The sequence below is a fragment of the Molothrus ater genome, chromosome 14 (assembly GCF_012460135.2).
Source record: "Molothrus ater isolate BHLD 08-10-18 breed brown headed cowbird chromosome 14, BPBGC_Mater_1.1, whole genome shotgun sequence".
Taxonomy (NCBI): Eukaryota; Metazoa; Chordata; class Aves; order Passeriformes; family Icteridae; genus Molothrus; species Molothrus ater.
In genome coordinates this window covers 7861953-7888336 of record NC_050491.2, presented here as the reverse complement: position 1 = coordinate 7888336, position 26384 = coordinate 7861953, and the positions used below count along the sequence as shown (strand labels likewise).

Below are 26384 nucleotides of genomic sequence, written 5' to 3'. Positions count from 1 at the left end.
CACACAGCCGGGATAAGGGACCCCGGCCCCGCTCCCCGCTCCGGGACACCGCACGGCCCGGACCCCCGCCCCCGCTCCGGGGCACATACAGCCGGGACTAGGGACCCCAGATCCCTGCTCCGGGACAACACAGCCTGGACTACCGGCCCCCCGCTCCGGGGCACCGCACAGCCGGGACCCCCGATCCGGAACAGGCCGCCGGGGCTAACGGGGCGGAGCAGCCCCGCCCCGCCACGCGGCACGGAGCGCGCAGGACCCGACGGGAGCTGTAGTCCCGCGGCAGGGGAGCGCACAGCCGACGGGAGTTGTAGTCCTATTGCAGCAGTGCAGAGCGGCTCCCTGGCGGTAAGGACTTCAGCTCCCAGCATGCTTTGGGAGCGCCGCCTTCCCCTGCCTGGCACCGCGGTTGCGAGCGCGGAGCGGGCACGGCGCTGGAAGCGCTGCGCCGTGAGGGGCCGCGCGATGTGGCTGAAGCCCGAGGAGGTGCTGCTGAAAAATGCCCTCAAGCTGTGGGTGCAGGAGCGCTCCAACCAGTACTTCGTGCTGCAGAGGCGGCGGGGCTATGGCGAGGAGGGCGGAGGCGGGCTAGCAGGTACTGCCCCCGTGGGGCCGGGGCAGGGCTGGAGCGGGAGGACGGGGTCTGTCAGCCCCAGGACTCCCAGCCAGAGGGGCGGGAAGGGGACCCGCTCGGGTTCTGGAGCCCCGGCCCTTCCTGGGTTTCTCATGGGGTTCTTCCCGCCTTCCTTTGCCCGGGCAGCAGGGTCCGGCGGGCACGGGCAGCGGGCAGGGCTGGAGCGGCGGGCGCTCCGCATGCCCGGGGCACCGTGGGCAGCGCAGCCCCGGCGCCGGCTGAGGAGCCTCTGCTCCGGCGGAGCCCCGCACGGCTCATGGGCAGCTCGGTGCAAGTGGACGCGTCTGAAGAAGGACTGATCTGTCTTGCTTTGTTGGCAAGATGCTCGTTTCCAAATCCCTTTTTCTGGGGCTGCTTGAGATGAACTCCTGCTCAGGCATTTCGGATTGCTTGTTTTAAAAGCAAGCAGATGATTTGGTGGGGCTTGTCAGCAGTGGTGGGTCAGGAGAGTGACAGAGGAGTGGGACAGGAAATCAATCATCGTTTAATAAAGTTTATTCCATGAGAACTTCAAGGTATGGAGCTGAGTTTCTATTTATAATTCTTTCCTGATTGTATCATCAGGCACTGCAGGGGCCCCAGCTGCTGCTGAGACCTCTGTGATAGTGGCAGCTATTCTGACTAGAACCGACTCCTCCAGAGACTGGTGGCGTCTGTCATTGACCCTGTCAAGGAGAAATCCTACAGGGAATCAGCATAAAGTCATTCCCCACTGGGATGTGGTTCTCGAGTGTTTTGCATTTCTGTAGCTTTTCTAGGCTTTCTCTAATTCGTGTCATCCTGAAGCAAGCTGTGTTAAACATAAGGCATAATTGTCGTGTGGGAACATTTATTAATTTTATTGAATAAAACCGCAAGGTTCAAACTTCTGGCTGGTGAATTTCAGATATAGAAATGGCCCTTGCAGCTGGAGGTGGGGCATTCTTCATTGGCATCTGAACCACTGGCAGGGCACGTGAAAAGTGTGAAAGCAAGCATCCCAAAATCCCAGGTTGCTATGCATATCATAGTATTATAAGCAGATAGGTGATGTCAGGCCTTGGCTTAGAACTAAGGGTGATATATTGTGAGCTTGGAAGTCTTGTGGGGATCAGGCTTGATGGCCTGTTCTCTACCTTGATTTATTTGTAAGCCAAGGAAACCAAGTTGCTATGAAGGTTCACTTTCTGCATGATAAAATTCATTGAAGGATTGTGATTAAAGTGGAACAATGAGAACTGGAATAAGTTGTTCTTCTGAAAACCTCCTCATAGGCTTACAGCTGGGTAGACAGCTGGCCCTGCACGTGGCCTTTGGGTTTTGGTGAAGGTGAGGTTTCTGTAACTGCTCTCCTGCTCTTTGTGGCTGTTGACAGTGTGGAAAAAACATTTGGATGGGATAGTTGCTGTAGTATGCTTTTTTTGCTGTAGCATTGCACATTTTATTTCTGCAACTTTTCCTGTAAATTCTTAGATTCTTCTGTGCAAGTTACCTTTTTCCCTGGACAGAAACAAAAGGAGTGAGATGTTCTTGAATTAAAATTGTGATTAAGAAAGATTAACAAGACAGTTGCATAAAACTGCAATTACATTTGTGTTAGCAGGTTTGGAAATAGTCAAACCTCCTAGGTATAAGCCAGCATTAATTTGATATTGCTGCATGTCACTTGAGAAAATTAGCACTTCTTTAGGAAAAAGCAAAGCACAGCTGCTGTGTTATGAAATCATCCCAAATGTACAATCCTGTTCTCCTGGAGAGCATTTTACAGCTGGTGAGACAAGGCCTGAGGTGACTGGCAGCACTGAGGAGTGAAAAGAGGGAGGCAGCAGTGCAGGAGTCACAAGGGAAGAGTCACAATGCCTGAGGACAGGAGTGGAGACAAAGATGGGCAGTGCTGCAGGGTTTGAATAGCACTAATGGGGAGGTGACTAAGGATTCCCAAAAGTACAGGAGTACAGTGGGCAGGACAGGCTCTAAGGAGGGAAGTTTTGGGGAAGCAGCCAGTACCTGGAGAAAGGTACAGACAAAGGAGCAAAAGACAGATGTCAACAGAGGTGCTTACCTGGAGGAAGGCTGGGAATTCTGGTGCTGTCCTAGGAATAGAATGCAGTCTGCAGTTGGGTTTGTTTGTAAGACCCCTCTGGACTGACAGGGGCAGGACCAGTTTGTGGTCTGTAGGTGACACAGGGAGCTGTTGTGGCTTGTGTGCACACACACCACCCTTCTGAGTTTGCTTGTGTGGATGACTTGTGAACAGGTCCAACAACCTTGTCCTGACTGTGCTCAGCCTTGCCTCCCTCCCTGCTTAGCTTCACACTTCATTCTGTTTTAGAGCTCCTGAAGGATTCAGATGCTGTAACCTGTCTGAGTGGTGCTCCCTTGGGTAAATAATTCATCATGCAGTGGGCTGTCCCAAAGTGTGCTGTCTGACATGTCCTCTGGTTGTTCTGTCTCCTGCAGAGCCACTCTGGGAGAGCTGGTCAGGTTTTCAGAGTGGATGGATAAGAATATAGTTGTGAATATGTGTGCTGTAACTCAGGTCTAGTGAGATGAAGCATGCTGGTCACAGAGCTCTAGCTTTGCTTCTGATTTAGGAAGGACCTTGATTAGGAGATGGGTATGCTGGGAGTAGTTTTGCACATGAGTATTTGGTGTCACAAAGTTCCAACCTTTCACTGAAATTTCAATGCTGGTTTTTTTGTGACATGTCTCTGAGCTAATGTTGATATTTTTCTAACCAAGTCTTTTAGAGACATCTTGGGAATGACACATCTGTATTTCAAAGCTGTTCTGGATCCTCGCCCTTTATTTTGGTTTCTAGAGTATTTTACTCTATTTAGTGAAACATCTAGGGTATTTCCCAGTTGTTTTACTCAGGCAGCTGTGAAACTGAGAATGTTTTCTAAAAGCAGAGCCTTTTTTCCATATAAGTGTGCATCACTTTTCATAGATACAACTGAAGTCATTCTCTGAGCAAAGCAGGAGGATGTTTAGGTGGAATCCTCAGGAAAAACTCTAGTTTTAGGCAGAGATGGAAGTAGGGACCCCCTGTAAGTTGTCCCTTGGTTCCCATTGGGAAATAGCAATCCAAGGAAGTGCCTGGGGAGAAACACACAAGAACTTGAGGATACAGCAACCAATAATGCAGAATTCCAAACACTGGCAGCTTGTGGAGGACTTTCAGGACTAGGATGAGAAGATGAGTGAGCCTCTGCTTGTTCCTCACGGTTATGGCAGTGCCCATAGCCATGGAATTAGTTTGTTCTGTACTAAGGGGCTGTTTGTTGCCTTAGGCTCAAACCTGTAGTCTGGATCCCATTCATGACTGGCAATGCTGAGGTGATGGATACTCACCTGGTACAGTTCATTGTGTCTGAAATCTGATGACCTTCCAAGGAGACAGGAGCTGGGATGGCATTTTGAGGAGTGCTCCTTTCTAGTGCACTGTGCTAACCATTGGCTCAAGCTGAGTTAGCCTTATAAATGGTGAATAATATCCTTGTACTGTATATTATAACAGAAAATATTATTAGGAGATTTGTGAATGAAATAATGCAATATTTGCTGAAGCAAAGCCATCTTTGAGATCAGCTCAGTGTCATGACTCATTCAGTAAGCAAAAGCTGCTTAAACAGACATAAATGTTGTTACTTATTCAATGTCTGTCTTCAGTCAGGAACTACAAAATAATTCTACTTTCCAACAGCAATTTACAATCTGTTAATTGCAGACAAAACCAGAGATGTAATGTGCTGCTCTGGTTGTGGGTTTTTTGTTTGTTTTTTTTGTGTGGTTTTATTTTGTTTTTCTTGTTGGTTTTGGGGGTTTTTTTGGTGGTTTGTTGTAATTATTTACTTCCATGTTTTTGAGGAGAAGCAAAGACATTTGAAACTTGAATAGCCACAGTGATGTAGTCCCACAGGCTCTATGCTGAAAGCGTATCCTCAGGAAGACCATGCTCTGAGGATAAGTGTCTAGACTTAGAAATTCTGCTTTATTTTGTTTCCTTGTATTCTTTCACAATTTATATTTTTCATAATTTGGGAGGGGGTTAATGGAAAGAAAGTGAAACCCAAAGTCCCAAAGCAGCCAACATAAAAATTCCAAAATAACTTTTGAGGGATGCATTTGCAGTTGTCTAAATCTAGTGCTTCTACAGAATATTAAAAACCAAAATCAAAAAATCATTTTCTGTTAAACAGGGAAGGGTATTTAAAGATATAAAGGCTCTGTAAGGGCTATGTTAGTTTTGTATTCTAGCTCTACTGGCATTTATTTGGAATGCTTTTCCTCCACGATCTCAACAGGTTTCTGAAACAGACTTTACAGCAGCTCCTTGAGTAATTGTATCATGATTTTTTGGGTAATCTCATCTCTTATTTTTCTGTTCTTCTGTAGGAGACTAAGAGCCCAGTGTGATTGCTTTGGTAACTTTGCTTCAATTGAATTTTCTGTTTCTGTGGCCATGCTAGAAGGGGGCAAACATAGGAAATGCAGGAAAGAAGCATAAGATCCTGTTGATTGTGTTTTTGTTTCTGTTGTAACAAGAAAAGATTTTATGGTGCATCAGGAACCAAAAGTTTCAATTGTTTTTTCAGTATTGATTTTTCTTCTTTTAGAATTTCCTGATTTTTAGATTTTAAAGGATCGATTAAGATATCTGGGCTAATATCTTTTCTACTGCACAGTGAGAGAGAATGGTTTTGAGTCATTATGAAATGCACCCTCATTTTCCCAGACAATGTTTTTGTCCTGGTTCTGGAGAGATGAAGTTTATCTTTTTAGTGAAATTAGTATATTTTCTTCTGAACCCTATTTAATGGGAGCTAATTCAATACTTAGTGGCAGGGAGGTGACAGCCAATTATGGTCTTGAAGGGCTCTTTCCTGTGCCTGGAAAACAGAACAACAGTAAATAACTAATTAAGAGGTAGTTCAATTACTGGTTGTGCACGCTGAAGGCTGGGACTGCCCTGGTTGTGCTCTGGTTTCACACATACTGCATGGCTGTCACTTCACAGGGGCCATCTCAAGAAACTTCTTCACCCTCATTTGTGCCTCATGGCTTTTACTGGATCAAAATATCACATCCCAAAGAAGTTCCTCTGGGAATACTTTGTGTTCTTCTCAATTGTGCGTTTTATTTTCTCAGAGTTCATTAGTCCTTACTTGGGCAGTGTTCCTGCTCCCCAAGGAAGGAATCAGAGGGGAGTGTGCATTTCAGAACTCAAGTTTCACTGTGCTGTGTACTTTTCTTGGACACACCAGGTCTCCTTGTGGGAACATTGGATGCAGTGCTGGACTCCACGTCCAAGGTGGCCCCGTTCCGCATCCTGCACCAGACGCCCGACTCGCAGGTGTACTGGTCCATCGCGTGCGGTACGTACCACACCGGGCACAGCAGCTGCGGCGCGTGGGGCTCATCTTTGCCTTACTCCTCTCACATTGCCACTCCTTCTCATGACCTCTAAATGGTTTAAAAGCATTTGCAAGCCTGAGCTTGACAGCACAGTGTGGTTCCGGTTTTTCAGAATAGATCTATGGACTCGTCCTATTACACCTTTTTATTGCCTGATTTCTGCAGGAGCCCTTCAGATACCAAAGCCTTTGGGCACTGTGTCAGTGACAGAGGCACAATGTTTTCTTTTGAAAGGTGCAAGGATAACTTGACACAGTTCAGGAGATGGTCCCAGCTCATCTCAGCTTATTCCAAACTGTGCTGTAGGTAGGAGTAACAGTAGATGCTTATCCTAATATTTTTGTTTGCTTTGTCTCTGCATGTTAAAACATGCAGGTTCACAGTCATGGTCAGAGATGAATTCTTCCTTCTATCTGTTGCTCTTGTAGTTCAAGTTCTATCTCTTTCTCATGTTGTGTTACTAATCAACAGGGAATGGAAAAGTAAATATGGATTTGTTCTTGTGGCTTTAATTTATGTCACTTTAAAAGAGCAGCCTTAAAGAATTTGAACAGTTTGTGAATTGATAATAACATTTCAGAGCCACTTCTGAAGAAGTCAGTCTTGGTGATAGGCTATCAAAAAGTAATATGCATGTTAGAAGTGTCCTCTGGGGAATTCTACTGCCATCAGGTCAGCCCTTGGGAAAATACAAAGGGCAATCTTCATTTTAGGGCTGAATTTATATAGATTTTGTGAGGCATAGATACACTTTACAACAGAAAGCTACATAATATAATTGTTCTAATTGTGTTAGATTGTTTCTTCTGTGAAGAAATTCAAAGGTTGATACTTTGTTCCTGCTATTACATATTACGGGTCTGAAACAATGCTCTTAAACCATTTAAACAATGACAAAAAACTTTCCTTATTTCTAGGTCACCTCTGTGCCTCTGATTCACATTGTGACTCAAATAATTGGCCTACATGTGTAGTCTGAGAAAAAGAATTACTTTTGAGATGTAATTGCTATGTTAATTACTCTTCATATAATTTGTTAAGTGTAGCTGCAAATCCACCCAGTGTAATACAGTTTATTTAACTATATTTAGAGCAATTTTTATTCATTCACAGGGCCACTTTAATTCTATGGAGTCCATTGAAAGTTGGTTAATTACCCTTTACAAAGTAAGCTGAGAAAAAGCAATTGTTCAAACTGTGTTCTTGCTTGAGGGTATCAACATATGTGATCACACTGCCTGCTTTGATTGGTGAGCATTCTTGTGGAGAATAAATTAATTTATATTCTAGAATGCCTTTATTCAAACCTGTGTAAGTTCTTTCACTTTCACTGTCCCCCAGCATCTGATGGTGACTGCCTTTAAAGCACTGACTCTGTTTTGAATGTGCTGAAACCCTGCAGTTTCACTCGTGGCATCTCAGTCCTTGCTGCCTCCCTGGTTCCAGTGATGTTTGCTGTACATCCTCACACGTGTAAGGGATTTTGCACAGCAGGCCTGAGTCTTGAAGTTCTGCTCTGGAAACTGTTGTGGGCCAGTGATCAAAGCTGAGGATATCAAAGGCACAGATTTAATTTCCTGCTGAGCCTCGTGGGTTTGGTCTCACATTTCCCATATTCTGGCCTGTTAAACTGGGAGTGTTGCAGTGGTGCTGTGCTGTCTGTGCTGGGGAGGTGCTGCTGACAGGAAGGAGCTGTCAGTCCAACTCAGGCTTCAGCACTGAGCCACATAATGTTGACAAAGCTGAGATGCTTTTGGATTTAATGGCCAGAAATAGAGCTGCATGAAGGACTTGAAAGATAAAAACACAGCAGTGCATATGTTTCATGTACACTGAATACATTTTCAGTGTTCACAAGAGGTAACAAGAAATTTAAGACTTGTGATTTTGACTTGTGTATCTAAATTGCTCTGTGACTCAGGAATTTGCTAAGTATTCTCTTGATGAATAGTTTTGGTGAAATGATTGAAGTCTGTCCTAATTTAAAGTAATACTTTCTTTTTCAATAGGATCCAGCAGAGAAGAAATAACAGAACATTGGGAGTGGCTGGAACACAATGTTATGAAGACTCTATCAGTGTTTGATTCAAATGAAGACATTACAAGCTTTGTCCAGGGAAAGATAAGAGTAAGTAACAGGCATAATTGGGAAAGGCTAAGTATTCTTTTTCCTTTAACTGTACACAAATAATATGTTCTCTATAGAATATTCAAGCACAGCTTTGCAATGCTGCATGTTCTGATTGAGTAGCATGTGACTCCTCACTTTAACATGTGCCATTGTTCCTGTGTCTCTGCCCCATAGCTAAGTAAGATTGTTGGACCTAAACTCCACTTAGTAAATGACACATCAAATGCCTTTACATAGTGGTCTAAAACTGTTGATAAATTATTTCACAGTAATTTTAACAGTGCCTGGGAAGCATATGGTCTCTTTTTTTTTTTTTTTTTTTTCCATATATGCTAAATATTTAGCCCAGGAACTCTTGGGATTAAGTGAGGAAAATATGTCTGTTTCAGAGGAGGAGACACAGGAATGTGTGTCTTGCCTAAGCTGTGTTGGAGACTTGGAGGATGAGTCTGAAATAGCACATTTTATTTGTGACCTTGATTTGATTCTCAGACTCTTCTTCCCCTTCTAAAACTTGCTCTCCTGTTGGAAGAATGCTGTGCTGTGTGCATGCAGGTGCATATATGACAACCACCCACATGGACACATGCATAAAGTAATGTGATTTTTTTGTTGTAGGGTTTGATTGCTGAAGAGGGAAAATATTCTTTTGTAAGAGAAGATGATCCTGAGAAGTTTCGTGAAGGTCTTATGAAGTTTGAGAAGTGCTTTGGATTACCAGAGCAGGAGAAGTTGATTACCTACTACTCATGCAGTTACTGGAAGGGCAGAGTGCCCTGTCAAGGATGGCTGTACCTCAGTACCAACTTCCTGAGTTTCTACTCCTTTTTGCTTGGAGCAGAAGGTAAGTAAGCCTTGATGCTGAGCTGTGTCCCTTCATGCTGCACTGCTCATCCTTCAGATTAGGAGGAATTCTTCCTGTGTGCTAAGGGAGCTGCTTTGGCATGTGAGCAGATTTCTACAGAGATGAGCAGAAACTGCCAACATAATTTATGGAAATGCATACATTTGTGTAACATACTACTCAATATCCATTATTATGCTTCCTCAATTCAAGCTTCAGAGAGAAGGCAGGCTTCCAGAAGTTAACTGTAGCAAAAAGTTGTCCATCACCTTTAGTTCATGCTGCAGTATTAACTCTATGAGGATTACAGTTATTTCTTCACACACAGGCTTAATATTTCACATGGCTGCACTACACACTGGTGGTAATTGCAGATAACTCTGTTTTTCCCTGTGTAACATTAGTTTGAAATGCCCAAATAAATGCTTCTAATAGTGTGTTCTATAACTGTATTTATGTGGAAAATGGGAAACATACAAAAATAGGATCCTTTCAAAGCTGATTTTGATCTGTATTGAGAAATGCCATAGCTAAAAGGCACAGTTCCTCTACATGCCAACACATGATGGATTTAATTTAAGAAGCCCTGTTGAAGGGGGTTGGCTTGTATGATGGTGTTTATTTGCTGTTTGCAGTTTAATATAAGAGCAAGGAAAAGGAGGTGTAAACTTGTGTTGTTATGCATGGTCTGTGTTTTAATGCTTTTCTATGAAATTCTTTCTAATGGAATTAATTTTTAGGAAATATGAAGAGAATGCATTTTGTGCTTATTAGTTTGTAGTCCTTTCTAAGTGTGTTATCATTTGACTATGTTGTTTAATTATACTCTATTAGAGCTGCTACTACTGCATTTCTTTTTTTATACAGGCAGATATTGAGAACTGACTCATATGTCCTTACATTATTATTTTCAGTAAAACTTATTATCTCCTGGGATGAAATATCAAAACTTGAGAAAACTTCCAATGTGATTCTGACAGAGAGCATTCATGTGTGCTCCCATGGGGAAGATCATTATTTTTCCATGTTTTTGCACATAAGTGAAACATTCCTGCTTATGGAGCAGCTGGCAAACTATGCAGTTAGAAGACTTTTTGACAAGGAGACATTTGAGAATGATCCAGTCCTTCATGATCCTCTGCAGATCACCAAGAGGTAATGCATTGCTTATAGTTCACCTGCTCTGGGCCCAGTATTTGTTTGAGCAAAAGAGGAAGAGAATCCTTGTCTCAAGGAGATTGTAAATATTAGCAAAGCTGATATTTTCTTAACCAAGTGAATCATTAAAATGTTGGACCAAAGCCATGTGAGGCATTGTAATTTGTTGTTACTTGTCAGGATCCAAAGTCTGTATGAAGGCAGGAGGTGATCAAATCTTCAGTGCTGGTCTTCCAAGTAAAAGGTGTATATTAGTTTGAATTTTGAAAAGGGGTTCTTGCAGCATTTAGAATTAGAAAATTCAGGTTAAGCTACAGTGTCTCCAGAGATACCTGATGAGGAAGGATAAGGTGGGGAAGAAATCATTTAATAGGCATGTGTAAATGATAACTCCATGAGTTATATGATGATAACTGATGGGTGCATGGCTTTCCTGAGGTACAGCATTATTTTAGGTGGTGGGAAAGACATGAATACCAGTAATTTAATGATTAAGGTCCTTCCTTTTCCTTTGATTCCTCAGTTTGGTAGCAATGCTGGAGAGGGATGCTGCTCTACAAAATACTGTTTCTGGCTGCAGTTACCTGTGAAAAATTAGCCCCTGGCAGATGTTTACAACATGTGCTACATTTCTAGCTAATTAACCCTCCATCAAGCCAAAAGTTGCTCTAGTTTTAAATGGATTATTCTTGTGTGTGGGGAAATAGAGCACATAATGCTCTATTTTCTGCACTACCTGTAGGCCCTGCAGTGCTCTACTGTGTAAGAACATTATTGATCTGGTCTTGTTTAGTGACATATTTAAATATTTCGTTAAGTGAATGTACAGGTAGGTCTGGTCTTGCCCTTTGTTGCCTCTTCAAGAAAAAACATTGAACCCTCCAAACTGATGCCATAGATTATGGGAGAGGAGGGCATGATATTTTACTGTCTTTTCCCAAGATATTTTTGACTTTTGTATTTGCAAAGACATTTAAAACTTACTAATTTTTCTTTTCTCTTTCCTACCCATGTGTTATGTTTTTAATCCAGAGGCTTGGAGAGCTATGCCCACAGTAAGCATTTTAGTGCATTCTTCAGGCTACCTAAAGAAGAGTCCTTGAAGGAAGTTCATGAGTGCTTCTTATGGGTTCCTTTCAGTCATTATAACACCCATGGGAAAATGTGCATTTCAGAAAACTACATCTGCTTTGCCAGCCAGGATGGCAGCCTGTGCAGTGTAATCATTCCATTGAGAGAGGTAATGCAAACTACAAATCAGAGTCACTTCTACCAGCAGTTTTGCACTTGTGTAGCTTAATGCCACTTTAGCAGATTTTCATTAGAATCTCCTTATTTTATGTGATGTCATGTATTTCCCCCTACCCTGGATACCACATGTAGGAATTCTGTTTGTAGATTTCTGGAACTGCTTTCATGTTTCAAGACTTGTTTCTCTGTCTTCTTTCCCTTTTCTGTTTACTCTTATTTCTGTAGCTTGGTACAGAATTGAAATTTTTTAAAACTTATTTTTATTAAATGAAAAAGCTTTTTCTAGTACTTGTAGGTGAGTTAATGAGACATTCTCAAGGTAAGAAGTAAAGAATTGTAGTGGGTAGAGGACTTTGAAGATCAGTAATGCTGCTGTGTTTCTTAGCTCAGTAGTGCAGTTTTTTGCAGCAGTTGAGCAGTGCTGTCTGTTAAAAAAGCCTGGGAAAATCCAGGTGTTGAGCAAGTAGCAATGCCATTACAGCTGATAATCTCAACAGACTATAAGGACAGAATAAAGACCATATAGCAAAGGGCACAGCTTTGGAATTTCAATGGAGATCTATAGTATACTGCAGAATAACTTCTGGGAAAAAAGCAGCCAACCCTCTTCATTTCTGTCTTGACTTCATGTGACCTGGGACATTGCCACATTTCAGTGCCACATTTCAATAGAGACTTCCATAACATAAGAGGGTGTGTTAAAGGAGCTGGCTCTAAATTTATTCTTGTGGGCTGTCAGACCTTCACTCTTTATTCTGGAGGACTGCAGTTACCTCATTTCAGTGGTCTTTCCTTCTTACCTATAATAACGTGCTCAGTGGATTTCCATTTTTTACCTTTAACAACACGAATACATCAGCAATGCCAGTCAGTCTAGATTCTCATGATTGTCACACTTGAACTTGCATGATTAAACTGTTTTAACTGCTCCAGTCTGTAACTGTTCCATCATGGCAATTAAAGTCAGCTCTAGCTGTCATCTGTTATGACAGCTGTTTTGACAGGGTATTCTCAGTGGAAATTCAGTCTTGTAAAACTTGTTTTATTTGATTACTTACAAAAGTCATGTTTTTCTCTGCTTTTGGATGGTAAGAAAAAAAGCAACTGCTTCAGTGGGTAGAAGGTGACAAGGTTTTTCAAAGAAGCTGACCATTCACAGCTGGGAAAATGTTTTTGAAGATTTCTGGTACTCTGTCAAAAATCTGTTGCATAATACTTAGTGCCTTTTGCTAAAATAGCTACAGGCAGTTGAGCTTTCAACTTGTGGCTTGTGTTACCTAGTCTGCTTGTGTGCTTCACCCACTGTTCCATTTACACATGTATTCCTAACAGGTTTTCTCTTTTATAAGTAAGCAGGTAAAATTCCTTGCTTAATTTATGTGTCCTTGGTTCCATAGGTCACAGGGGTGGATAAAGGAGATCCAGCCAACAGAGGAGTCAGCATTAGTACCAAAGGGAAAACAGCTTTTCGTTTCACAGAGGTGAGAGATTTTGAACTGCTTGTGGCAAAGCTCAGGATGAAATGCAATGCAACTGCAAGTCCACAACACATCATAAGTACTGAGGTAACTGCTCTGGCAATTCTAATTTCTAGAAATTTGCTCATAGGAATAAGTCATGAACCTCTGGTTTTAAGGTTTAGAAAAATAAATAACTCTGCCCATGTGAAAGAGAATGATGTGGACAATGGTGCTACTGTGAATGCATTCCTGTTTGGGTTCTTTTACCTTGTTTTTCATCAGGTTTTGAAAAACAACTCCAGCCTTAATGCTGGTTTTTAAGTGCTCTCAGGTTTTCTATATAGTTCACTGTATGAATGGGTTTTTTTTGGTGATGATGAATGGTCAGACATCCTTATCCTCCTATTCTCAGTTCTCATTATGAATATTTGTCCTTTTGTAATTTAGTTTTTTGCTTGAGAGGTGCCTTTTTTTCCCTGAGTACAGCCTCTGAAAGCCCAGCTGTGCAGAGCAGGGACTGCTGTTTATTATTTATTTTAGAAGTCTGTATCTGGCACCTGTAACTTAATATAATGACCAATAATGGTCTGGTATCAGTGCTGCTTCTTGGAGGATTGTTTGTTATTTACAAGTACCACTGTTAAATTTTTCTCAAGGTTGCAGCTGGTTCTGCCACTGACAGCCCAAAGGATTTTGGTGCAGGACAGTCAAAGATGGGCCAGAGAGATAACAGCAAAACTGTCAGTACAGAAGCACTTATGACTGTCTACCATCCTCAGGATGCTGAGAACCTTGACTCTAAAATGGTAAGGGATAAAATGGCCAACAGGTTTTGGAATTGAATTGGAAAGGAGTGAAGTATATCAAAGTGAATTCCAGCCAGGCTGCTGATTTCCTTGGGGGCTTTGCCAGTATTCTTTCATCTGCATTTTCTGTATTTGGAGTCCACAGGGTGCTTCTTCATAGCTCCATTCAATTTTCTGCTCATTTTGTTTAAAATGATATGCCTTATCTTCATGGACTTCGTTTCTCCTGCTCTTCTACCCCTCAGGGAAGAGTTGGCTGTTTGTTTTATGATACTGAACATGTTGCATTTCTTTCTGAATTTTCAAGATACAAAGTCACTATAAACTCTGTGGGACCAAGGAGAATGTCTAAGAAATTGATTTAACTTCTTCCTTGTTTCTTTCTCCTGCACCACTGTCTAACAGAGTTAGGTTCTGGAGAATATTTATGTAGTTGTTTTTGCAGCACATCATCCAATTTTTGCTTCTGCATAGTATGTGAAAGAAGACAGGTTTTATTTGAAAAAAAAATCTTTCAGCAGAACTGAGTAAATTAGGATATGAAATATATTATATTATAAATACCAGAAAACAAACCTGTCCTTTGGGCAGGACAAAAGGGAGTCCAGATTTTTAGATCTGCATTTTATAGTATGGTGAACAAAAGTGAACAAAATCTACTTTTCCTTTCAGTATCTTCAATTGCTTTAACAATGTTAAATCTTAGTGCTGCATGCACAGAAATTGTAGTGATGACATTCACCCTGTCTCGGCCCTGGAGCCTCACATGAGCTGGAGCACCTGATCAACAATTGCTTTGCTTCAGAGAAATGTCTGTTTGACCTCCTGTGCTGTGGCACTTGTTGGTTTTTGTCAGATGGGATACTGAATTAGATCTACCTTCTGTGGCATCTTGTAGAAACATACTTTAAAGAATAGTGGGTCATGTATGAGATGGCATTTCATGCTAAATTTGTGCTCTGCATGGGCTGGATTTTGCTCTGATTTGCTTCAGCGCTCATTTCACACATCAATACGGATGCCAACGCTGCAGTTTCCAGTTTATATGAATCTTACTGGGAGCAAAATTTACTTCTGCTCTCTGACACTTGAGGAGAATCTACCAGTATACTTAATGCTTGTTATCTTCTGCTTTTGGTAGTTGAAAGAAAAAATGAAGGAGCAGTCGTGGAACATCCTGTTTGCAGAACGGGGCCATGGGGTCAGTATGTTTCGGACAAAGAAGACTCGAGACCTGGTTGTGAGAGGCATCCCAGAGGCATTAAGAGGAGAACTCTGGCTTCTCTTCTCAGGTATTGCATAACAAGTATAATTGGTTCATTTTGGGAGTCATCATTGGCAATTTTCATTGCTGATTGTTTCCATTAATTCCAGTAGAATTACTAAAATATCTGGAGATTCATGAGGTACCTCAGTAGTCACCAAAATTTTTATACAAATTGCAAACAATCAAATTGCTGCTTTACTGTTGTCCTCTAATACTGTGCTATGCAATGTATTGGCAGGTGCTGTAAATGATATGGCATCCAACCCTGGTTATTACACTGAGCTGGTGGAGAAGTCCTTAGGAACGTGCACTTTGGCTACTGATGAAATTGAACGAGATTTACGTCGCTCCTTACCTGAGCATCCTGCTTTTCAAAGTGACACAGGAATTTCTGCCCTCAGGAGAGTTCTTACAGCTTATGCATTCAGGAATCCACAAATTGGATATTGTCAGGTATAGAAGATTTGAGAGTCTTAGTGTTAGTTGTTGAAATATTAGCTCATGATGGCAGTATGGTAGCACCTCATAAAATCTGTCACAGAAATGTGGAATAGTTTCTTGCTTAGTGGCTCACTTACTTTGCTTATTTCATGCCATTGTATAAAATGAGTTTTTACATTGTACTTGGATTAGTTTATAAATGGTGTCATGTCTACTTCATATATGCATTTGTATTCTAATGAGACATATAGCACTTAAAAATATTTTATGTACTTTAGATACTCTTTTCTGTGTTTAATAACATAGAAGTAAAAGTCTTGTCCTGGATATGGCTGTAGGTTATCCTAGCACTTTAAAAATATGCTGGAAAGTGCTTTCAGAAATATAAATTCTAAGAAATAATACCAGTTGTGTTTTCTCTGTCTTTTCTCTTAAATGTTTCCTTTCCTATTTGACTCTTGTAGGCAATGAATATTCTGACATCAGTGCTTCTGCTGTATGCTAAAGAGGAGGAAGCATTCTGGCTTTTGGTTGCTGTGTGTGAAAGGATGCTCCCTGATTATTTCAATCGCCGAATCATCGGTAACATCCATCTGCTTTTTTATCCATCTTGAATTGAATGTCTACCTCTATTGAATGTCAATGGTTATTCATTAAGAACAAATGTAAGGAATGAGCTGAAGACTGACCAGTGGAGAGAAACCATTGCATTTGTTTCAGTATTGTGGAGTAGAAAATGGAGAACATCCCATGATTTCTCCTTAAATAGGCATGGATGTGATTTTCAGATATTGTCAGTATTCTAGGCATAGCTATTCAGGAAATTGTTAGACTATTATACTGTTCTTTTGGAATTACAAGTGCAGTTCATACTATTTATTTGAAACTTAGCCAGTTTAGGTAAAGGAGTTACTTCAGGTCCAGACTTGGACTTTGATCTCATATGCAGTTCTTACAGGTGTATATATTAGAAGAAAATGGTGTGAAGTTTCTCTCTTGTTGCACAGGGATTGTACTGGCTGTCAGGAGAGTCACTGGAAGCAGCCATGTACTCACCAAAGTGCCAACACACTTGGAGCATGCCCAAGGCTCTGTCCCCAGGCATGGAGAGCACAGCTTCCAGCATGGGGGAAGGAGCCAATGGCTCCCTGCAGCTGGGCCTGGGTGTGCTTGTGCAACAAAGCTGCACTAGGACAGGAACTCTGTTTCTGGCTGGTGCTCTGAGAAGTGTGCTTCTCTGTGTTAAGATTTGGGTGGTGGTTTTGTTATCCTTTCCCTGCAGGTGCCTTGGTAGATCAGGCAGTGTTTGAGGAGCTCATCAGGGTTCACCTGCCTCAGTTGACAGACCACATGACGGACATGACTTTTTTCTCCTCGGTCTCTCTCTCCTGGTTCCTTACCCTTTTTATCAGTGTGCTGCCAATTGAATGTGCAGTCAATGTGGTGGACTGTTTCTTCTATGATGGAATAAAGGCAATCTTACAGCTGGGCCTTGCAGTGCTGGAATACAACATGGAGAAGTTGCTCACTTGTAAGGATGATGCAGAAGCAGTCACTGTTCTCAACAGGTATCAGTGTAACTGTTACTCGTTCAGGCTACATAGCAGCTGCTATAATTGCATGTAGATAAGTCATTCTGAGGTAGCTGAGAAGACATCTAGCCAAGACTTCAAAAGGCTTCAAAAGAATTAGTGCTCATCTCAGGCTGAAATTCTGGAAGAGGTGGCTGGAAATTGGGCCTGGATCCTCTGAGCATCCCATCCTAAAGTTCTACTAAAACCATAACTATTTTGTGAATTTTAAAGAAAAAGCTATGTGCTTTTAACCTTGAATTTGTATCATGTATATACGGCAGATTGCCTTGATGAGAATATCTAAAGCCCATTATGACTGTTCCAGACATCAGTTCAGGCATCAATTTACAGCAGCAAGTTCTTCAGCTTGGTTCTTGTAGTTTAGGCTGCTGAATCCTCTGATGTTAATGGTTTAAGACAGAAATTAGACCAAAAAAAATGTGATGAGCTCATCAGTCATGATGAGATGTTTGTTCTATGTTAGCAACGTGAAGTGTGCTTCTAACTGACTTTAAACTGTACTGCAAACAAAACTTGTACTGTTTTTTCTTCACTAACTAAATTCTCTTGTTGATGCTCTGGTTGTGTATCATGGAGTATTAGAACAGCAAAATTACTGTGCTATAGCAGTTGACAAGTTATGACTGTTAAGAACTGATAATAAGAATTTCTGTTTAATGAGGTTTTTACATGTTGCATGTTTGAATGGGGTAGGAGCTACAGAATTATTGAAGAAAATGTAGTTTTTGTTATGAGACCATGCAGTCTGGTGTTTATTGTAAAATCTGCTTCCCCACTGGATATATTTAGGCTGGTTATGTGGGTGAGATAAGCAGATCAGATCAGATCTGCTTATCTACAGATCAGGCATGTCTTTGTCTTATACATCTGGGGGAATTAAGATTGTCTTGTTCACTGTTCAGGACAAGCCTTTTTCTAAGCCCAGTTCGTACAACCTTGCTATATGAATTAGAAAACCAGGGGATTGCCAAATGGAACAGACTTTGGAAAGAGTCTAGTTTGACTTCCCACTCAAAAGGGGATTGCTGCTGGCACTAGATCACATAAGCTCAGTCCTAAAATCTCTCAAAGTTAGGTGTTCTACAACCTTCTCTGGGTGGGCAGTTCCAATGTTTGTGTATCTTTGTTACTATTATAGCACATTTGTGCTACTGACTCTGATATTCTTTGTTTTTTCCTATTCTCTGCTCACTTTTTCTTCAGTAGATGCCAATGTTATTGTTTTATTGTGATAAACTGGTTCCTGCTGATCTCTCATGTGTTTGCTTTGTGCAGATTTTTTGACAGTGTCACTAACAAAGACAGTCCTTTACCTCCAGCTGTGCAGCAGGGCTCCAACCTCAGTGATACAAAGAGTGACCATCCAAAAGTGGACATCACTGATCTGATCCGAGAGTCAAATGAAGTATGTGCTCTTGTGGGCATGTTTTTGCATCCTGTGCAGTGTTAATGTTTCATGGGCTACTTTGAAACAGTGCAGTTGCATTGTACAAACTAGGGTAGAAAATCTGTCTGGATTGGTAGAAATTTGGCTCTTTACTTTGTTGAATTTTAAAATGTAGTTCAGTTTCGTTCCTTTGACTCATGCACAAATGCAGATTCTTTGGCAGTCTAATCAGGCATGAAGAAGTCATGTGTACCTAGAGAATGGAAGACTGTATAACATTTTAGCACATTAAATTAATTCAGATTTTCATTATATATTGTGTGTATGTTCTTACTAAGGCCATTGCCCAATACCAGTGCTCAGAAGCCACGCCAGTGAATGAGTTACAATTCAGAGATGCTATTTCTCTCTGCTTCCACTTTGTTTCAAACCAGAGGGATGCTGGTAGTGGTCTCCACAGGAACACAGAAAGCCAGTTCTAGAAGAAAACTCAACAGCTTATCCAGTTCAGCTTCCTGTCCAGCATCCTCCCAGATCATCCTTTAAAAAGTCTAGTGTTGTTAAAACAGTTCCACAAAAGAAAATCTGCAGAAACTCTAGTCCATCATAGGGTTTGTCTGCCCATGTGGGATAATATCGAGTTAATTTCTCTCCGATGTTCAGAAAGCACTATTGAGGAGAGTTGGCTGTGGTTTTCTCCATAGCTCCTTGTTGCTGTTAGGTGGTTGTTCATCATTTACCCTTTCAAGTCTGGTCATAGAATCAATTATAGAATAGCTTGGGTTGATAGGGGCCTTTAAAGACCATCTAATCCAACCCCCCTGCAGTGAGCAGGGACAACTAGATCAGGCTGCTCAGTTGGAGTCCAGCCTCATCATGACTCCAAGTGAGAAGCATGAGTTTTAACAGATTGCTCTCCTAAAAGGGAGTTGCCAGATCTGTTCTTTTGCTAGGTTTAATACAACCAGTTCCTTTAACCTTTCATCAAAGTTAATGTGCTCAGACTCTTTTGTCTGTGTTGTTGTTTTTCATATCTTGTTTAAAGAGCATTGCTGATAAGGGGACAAACACATTGCAGAAGAGCTTCTGGAAGTCCTGCCTAATTTTTTTGTTTATCAACTTATTTGTTCTCAAAGTTTGTTATTAGAAGCAGTTTTGCCCCTGGTGCATGGTGGTCATAGTTAGGCCATGTCTTTCTGGTTGCCTGTGCTGCTGAAAAGTGTCAAAAAACTTACAGAAGAGAAGTTGGATCTAGTGAATTTCCTCATAAAAGGAAATTTAATCGATTTGACATGGTCTTGATAAAGAATATCCTGTTTCGATCAACTGGTTTCTGTTTATATTTTAATTGTTTAATAATTTGTTCCATGATTTCTCTGGTAATTTGTTTCTAGTTCTTGCCTCCTATCCCACTTTTCCTTAAAGATAAATGCATTTATTCACTCCAGTGCTCAGACACCTTTCATGTCCTTTAGAAATTACAGAGGTAGCCAGGAATGATTCAGAAATTACTTAGCTGATTTCTTAATTTCACTAGAGTGAACTTCAGTCCCTGAAAACATGCACATCTTAGACTTTGCTGCCTTGCAGAAGTAGTCACTATGTGATAACAGAGTTGGGTATAAAGCCAACACACAGTAAAATCTCTTCCTTTTTCTTCCCACACAGGGAACTACTCCAGTTTCTTCTTTCTCCATCACCCTCTGAAACACCCTTTCAAACACCCTTTTAAAAGTTACACTGGTTAAGGAGAATGTTAGTGCTCTAATAAATTATTTTTTTCCTCAGAGTTTCTTTGATCTTCCTTTGTGTCCATGCCTGTAATGTGCTTATTAGATGCAAGAGAGACAAAGGTCCTTGTTTAGATGTGTCTCCCAGCAGCTGATTGCATGGACTGGTGCTTTTCTCCTCAGAGGTACGGTGACATTCGCTATGAGGACGTGGAGAGCTTGCGCTGCAGGAACCGACTTTACGTGATCCAGACCTTGGAAGCTACGACCAAGCAGAATGTGGTGAGTGACTGGCAAGTGTTCCAGCCTTCTCCCTGATAAAATTCCCTTTTGGAAGGTTCTGAGAAGAGCTGCAGTTTCCAGGCCAAATATATGATTTTGTACTGAACCCCCTTATGTCTGCAGGGTGTCTGTTAACTGAGGCTTGGCCTGTGATGTTTTCAGGCTGTAAATCACAGCATGACCTTCTGGTCTCCTTACAAGCAGCACCATTGCCAACCACTTCAAAAGGCTGGTGCATCTCTCACACTTTGTGTGGATTGGAACAGGCTGACCTATATTTCTATCTGCTGGTGTTAATACTGTTCTCTCAGAGGCATAGAGCACCATACAGTAAAACAATTAAGCACCTGCATTTTTTCTTCAGGAAGCAGCACTGAAGAGGTTATTGTAGTGCATTCAACAGAGGTTGCTTTTTGTCTGTGTTGTGTGTGAATGTCTGGTAATGTGGCAGCTATCTGCCTATCTCATCCTTTCAATTCAGACTGCTCAGTGAAGGTGAGAAGCTTCCTTTGTTTGCCTGTTTTCTTCAGTGGCTCTTTTCCATACCTGATGATGATACTAGTCTGTCCACCACCTAGTGCTTCTTTCTGTAGTAAATGTGGCTGATAGCAACTGAAACTAAATGCTGGTGGTTATGCTAAGATGGTATTGTTGTATTTAATTTTACAAAACATGTATAATGTGAAGTTAGAAGCTGGTCTTACTGCAAACTTTTTTTTTTTTAAAGTGATGAACAATTTTTTTTAATTAAAAAAACCTGAGGGTTCAGCTTCACCGTTGAGAGCTGAACATGCATTTGTGCATTTAAAGGAAGCTATATGTTATGTCATTATAAATAATTGAGTTCTATCTCCTGGTTTTCATAGTGTAGGCTCCATGTATGTTAGTAATGTGACTAGCCTTAAGCTTGTCTTTTTTTTGAGACATTATTTACTTTGATATATAATCTTCTGATTACTTTTTAAAAGAAGTGCTCTTCTTCTAATTGTAACATGGCAAAACCTGGAATATGCAAACACTGTCTCTTAATGTAATGTTAAATCTCCCATAATGTTGTTCCAAAGAGGGAAGACACATTAATTAATTTTTTTCTTGATTTTGTTTCAGCTACGTGTTGTGTCTCAAGAAGTAAAATTCAGTCCTAGTGATCTTGAAGAGCTTTATGAATTATTCAAGGTAATGTGCCATTTTCCTCACTTACCAAACAGCCATCTTAACAGTAGACTTTGAAATGGTTTTAGTAAATAAAGGTTGGACTCAATCTGTGTTTTATATGCCAGCTGTACTACTCATTATGTAGTTAACTCCTCACATCTTTCTCCCAGAGAGACTTCTTGTTTCCTGACACCTAATGTTTTATCTTTGCCTTGCAGAAGGAGCATTTTCTTTCCTGTTACTGGAGTGTAAATAGTCCTGTGCTGCAGCACCATGATGCCAGCCTGCCCTACCTTGAGCAGTACCGGGTTGATTGCCAGCAGTTCAGGGTTCTGTGCCACCTGCTGAGCCCCTGGTCACACTGTGCCAACAGAGACTCCCTGGCTCTCTGGACGTTCCGACTGATGGATGAGAGTTCCAACTGCCTTATAAACTTCAAACAATTTGCCTGTGTTCTTGGTATGGCAACAAAACACACATGAGGACATTCACAAGGCTCCTGGGAGTAGTCCTGGGGTGTATCACCTTCCATACTCTATACAAAAGCTGAGGAGATTGAGTCTCTTAACACAGGGTCAAATAATGTGATTTTTATTACAGGCAGAATAGTTTCCTCTTGGAGATTAGATTTAAATGTGGCTTGGCCATCAATATATCCACAAATGAAGAATGGTCTGATCTCATTGCCCAGCCTGTTTGGTTTATGATAATTCTTCATATTAAGTCATCTTTTACACTGATTGTGCAGGATGACCAATGCCTTATTCCTCTGGGAAACTGAAAGTTTTCTTGGCTCACTGCTCTGTTCCTTTCATCTTGTTTTCAAAGTGGTATGTTCAGGAAACAAAAATTTAAGGGAAATTCTGAAGACATTAGTGCTTTATTTCTTTTGGTGCTGTGGTTTTATTTTAGTAAGTCATAGACATTATTAGTGTTCTTTCATCAGTGTAGGCTAACCTCAGGCTCAGCCACAGGTGATAGAGCTTTCTTTAAGCTTCATATTTAATTATAATCCCTGTAAGGTAGGGCACATGTCCAGTTCCAACCTCTCTGGGTTGTATTTGTTTAAGTTAAGAGGGTATTTTAAAGTTTGGTCCAGTTGAATAGACTGTCCTTTCCCCTAACAGATACGATGTATAATGGAAGCTTCACTGACAAACTCAAGTTTCTTTTTAAGTTGCACATCCCTCCAGGTAAGTGAGAAACAGCGTCATTTGTTTTTTGTCATTGTTATCACTGCTTTGGTAATGCCTGGGCACCATGAACCCACGTTATTTAATCATTTATTGCAGCTTTTACTGAAGTAGAATCTCTAAGCCCTTCCAAAGGGGATGATCTTTCAAAAGAAGAACTGATGCACTTCAGCCAGCTCAGTGGTAAGCTCCAGAGTGTGAGGTTTTGCCTGCAGAATACTAGAAGGAATCTATTAATTATCCTGTGAAAAATGGGGAGCTTTCTTCTGAAAACAAGTAAATCCAGTAAATCATACCCCTTTTAACAGAATCCCTTGTGAAGATCTTCTGTAGATAGTTACAATTTAATAAATTGTACAATTTAATAAACTTGTGCACAAGTTGTGGATAGCTCATCTGATGGTTGAATTCAAAGGCCCCTGGGTGATTACATGGAAATAGGGGAGTGGATTTGGTTGGCTTTGTCAGCATTGTGGGCAGCCTGTTGCAGTGTTGAAGTGATGGCTGTTTGATTTTTCCTGGGCATAAAGGAATGGTATTTTCTGCCTCAGGAATTAAAAATACCAAATCCATACTTACTTTGAGGCACATAAGTGTTTCAAAATTCTTTGCTTTCATTTTAGACCAAGTGAGCTGAAAAAGCTTTAGTAAATTTATGGAGTTGATAAAATAATCTGTTTCAAATACTCTTGAAACCTGTGGAATTTTTATAGGGAAGACAGATCCCTTTTTGGTTTTAAAATCTGCCTAAAGTTGACAAATATATAGGTACTGTTCCTGCTGCTCTTCAAGTCGTGCACCATGAACATTATAAAGATTATTTAATTGATAGCAGTTTCATTTGGGATCTTCACAGTGGTTTCTAGTTTTATAGAAAGTATGCAGATTTTGCCATGTGGTTTCTTCTTGACCTAATCTGTGCTGAGAACATTGAGGGTCTTGTGCCTTAAGAAGGAATTTTTGATAAGGGAAATGAAACATTGGTCCTTTTTTCTGAAATAAGTAACTTTTTTTTTTTTCCTCCTAAATTGTAGTTTCATCTGTTGGGGATAATCTCGAAAGTGGTTCTTTGAAGAGCAGCCCAGAAAAAGGTAAAAGATTCCTGGTGGCACATTTGGTAACTGTGTCCTTTGGGGGAGTAGAGCTGGGAAAGTGTGTGGTGACAGAGTATATTAAGTAACATCAACCTTAGCATGCTGCTAACATTCTGTCCTCTTATGTAAGTGTAGTCATGGGAGCAAAAGGGCAAAAGTAAACTCTGGTCCTCTGTAAGTCCTTGCCCCACCACTCTGTTGAGAAGGAGTGACATTGAATATTCCAGTTCTTTTGCTTATCATCCCTCATGGGAAGGTCTCAGTTCTTGTTTGTTCACTTTTTTTTTTTTTACACTTCTTCCCCTTTAAAAAGGAAAGGGGAAGGTTGATATTCAGGCATATCTGAAGCAATGGCAAGATGAACTTCTTAAAAAAGAAGAAAATGTCAAGGATTTGCCAAGAATGAATCAGGTAAACTGTTTGAGTCTTATTTAAATGCCTTTTAGGACCCTTTAAGTCCTATTACAATATTTCTGAAGGATTTTTAGGATCCCTTTAATTTCAAATCTTCACATCAATCATTAGACTGTGGCTTTTTAAAACTGCTGTAATGTATCAAGGGAGGGACTGTGAGACACACGTAGGTTTCTCAGAGCTAGTCCATGCTGTTGTTAGAGCTGCTGCACCAGGTGCCAGGCAGCAGCAGTGAAACAGAACAGTTGTGTTGCTCTTCTCTGAGCAGTCTCCTCTATATCCCTCTGTAGTCTCAGTTCATCCAGTTCTCAAAAACTCTCTACAATCTGTTCCATGGGGATCCTGAGGAGGAGCTCCTGTACCGGGCCATCGCCGTGGTGACCAGCCTCCTGCTGAAAATGGAAGAGGTTGGCAGAAGGCTGCAGAGTCCCATGTCACCTGTCAGAAGCCCAGTTGCTGTGACAGAAGTGGCTGCTGAGGGCAGAGAGAGGCAGGAGGGAAGCAGCTCTGAGCAGACTGAAGGCAGTAGAACGCAGAGTTTGGAAGGGAACCATGAATGGTCTTTTGCCTTTGAACAGATTCTGGCATCCTTATTAAATGAGCCAGCCTTTGTGAGATTTTTTGAAAAACCTCATGACATAAAAGCTAAAATAGAGAGTGCTAAAAATTTACAACTTAAAGCAAGAACCAGAGTGTAATTTTCTTTACATTTGATTCTGAATTAATCACATAAAGTGCTTACAAATGAAGGCTGTAACTATGGAAATCAAGTCTGGTGTTGACATAGGAAATTAAATTTGAAGAATTAGCTTCAAGTATCAGATTACTGGTATGTAATGTAAATAAAAATAGTTTGAAGCACAGTCACTTTCTTGCATTGTTCATAAGTTTCACTCCAAAAGAGGAACTGAATAATGAACTGCCTTTACCATGTTATTAAAACATGCAGCATTGCTTGGAGATACTGGATGTGTACCTGTTGCAAACCTGTCTGAATCACTGTTACACGAGGTGTTCTCCAGGTTTTTTTCTATTACTGTGATAAAAGGAATGACTTTTTCCCATTTTCACTTTAAAGGAGTGTCAACAGCTTGGAGGTTGTCTTCCACATTAATTAGTTATTTCCAAATTGCTTGTGGACTGGGGCCAAAGCAGGGTGAAGACTAAGAACAGAGGCTGTGGTAGCATGACAGGACCATGAGATTAGAAAAGGAAGTTGTCCTGCTCACAGTTCCTCTGCTTTGATGTTACCCATGGGTCTGGACTCTAGTAGATTCCAGCCCCTCCTTCCCATTTTCATACCAATCCTCCTACAAAGAAAAGGTGAAAAGGATGGAAGCTTATTTGGTCATCCAGACTACACAAGGATGCAGAAACTAATAGTGATTGTTTAAAATCAAGGGAAAGCAGTGGTTAAATCTGTCTGACCACATGGTGGTTGTAGTTTATCTGGCAAGAGGAGCCATTGTTGGCTTCCTAGGAGCATGTTGATGAAATGTGGAGTTTTGCTGGTGTTTGGAAAGCCCAAACACAGGCCATCTGTAGCTGTGTTGACTGTTGAGCTGCTTAGGGACAGATTGCAGTTGCTTCTTTGCCTACCCTGAGTTCATATCTCAACCCAGTAATTGCTATTGCTTTTCTATAGCACTGTGGATTGTTGCTGCTGTAATATTTTCCCTCTGTCAGGATTCAAGGCAACAAGAAAATCCCCTTGAATCTGACTTGAAAATTTTAATATATAAAATATGATATAGCAGAGATCCTGTGGAGGAAAGCTCTGCCAGTGTAAAAGCTGAGAAATGTTGACCTTGAATTTTTGGTAGCTGATGCTAGAAGGAATTTAGAGAAAGAGGGTAAGAGCTTGTATTTTAACAACAACAGCAAAGTAAGTGGGGAGTCTTGCTAAACCAGTTTAAAACATCTGTTTCCAAAGCCTATATGACAATCTTTCTCTGCAAAGCAGCATTATTTTTATACTGTTCATGTTTTTCAAAGAAGCAGAATGGGGATGATGGTATATTTCAGAGGCTTTTTATGCAATACTAGTGTGAATGAAGAATAAAACAAATTTCTGACTTGTGTTACAGGCACTTTGTGAAATGCCATCATTGCAGTTGGTGTTAAATTTATGAATTATGTCTTACACTC

General features: G+C 40.9%; 1 protein-coding gene across 1 annotated transcript; it reads left to right on the top strand.

Annotated features, from left to right (window-relative positions):
* Positions 1-450: 450 nt before the first annotated feature.
* On the top strand, positions 451-26079 carry TBC1D8B (TBC1 domain family member 8B). The gene is made up of 21 exons (XM_036402404.2): positions 451-592; positions 5878-5988; positions 8038-8156; positions 8778-9003; positions 9918-10158; positions 11194-11401; positions 12810-12977; positions 13529-13678; positions 14820-14970; positions 15184-15398; positions 15851-15968; positions 16669-16954; positions 18257-18386; positions 20282-20380; positions 21488-21556; positions 21754-21994; positions 22663-22728; positions 22828-22911; positions 23763-23819; positions 24136-24233; positions 24527-26079. The coding sequence occupies exons 1-21, from the start codon at positions 463-465 to the stop codon at positions 24932-24934; spliced, it is 3375 nt and encodes a 1124-aa protein (XP_036258297.1). The 5' UTR covers positions 451-462; the 3' UTR covers positions 24935-26079.
* Positions 26080-26384: the final 305 nt, after the last annotated feature.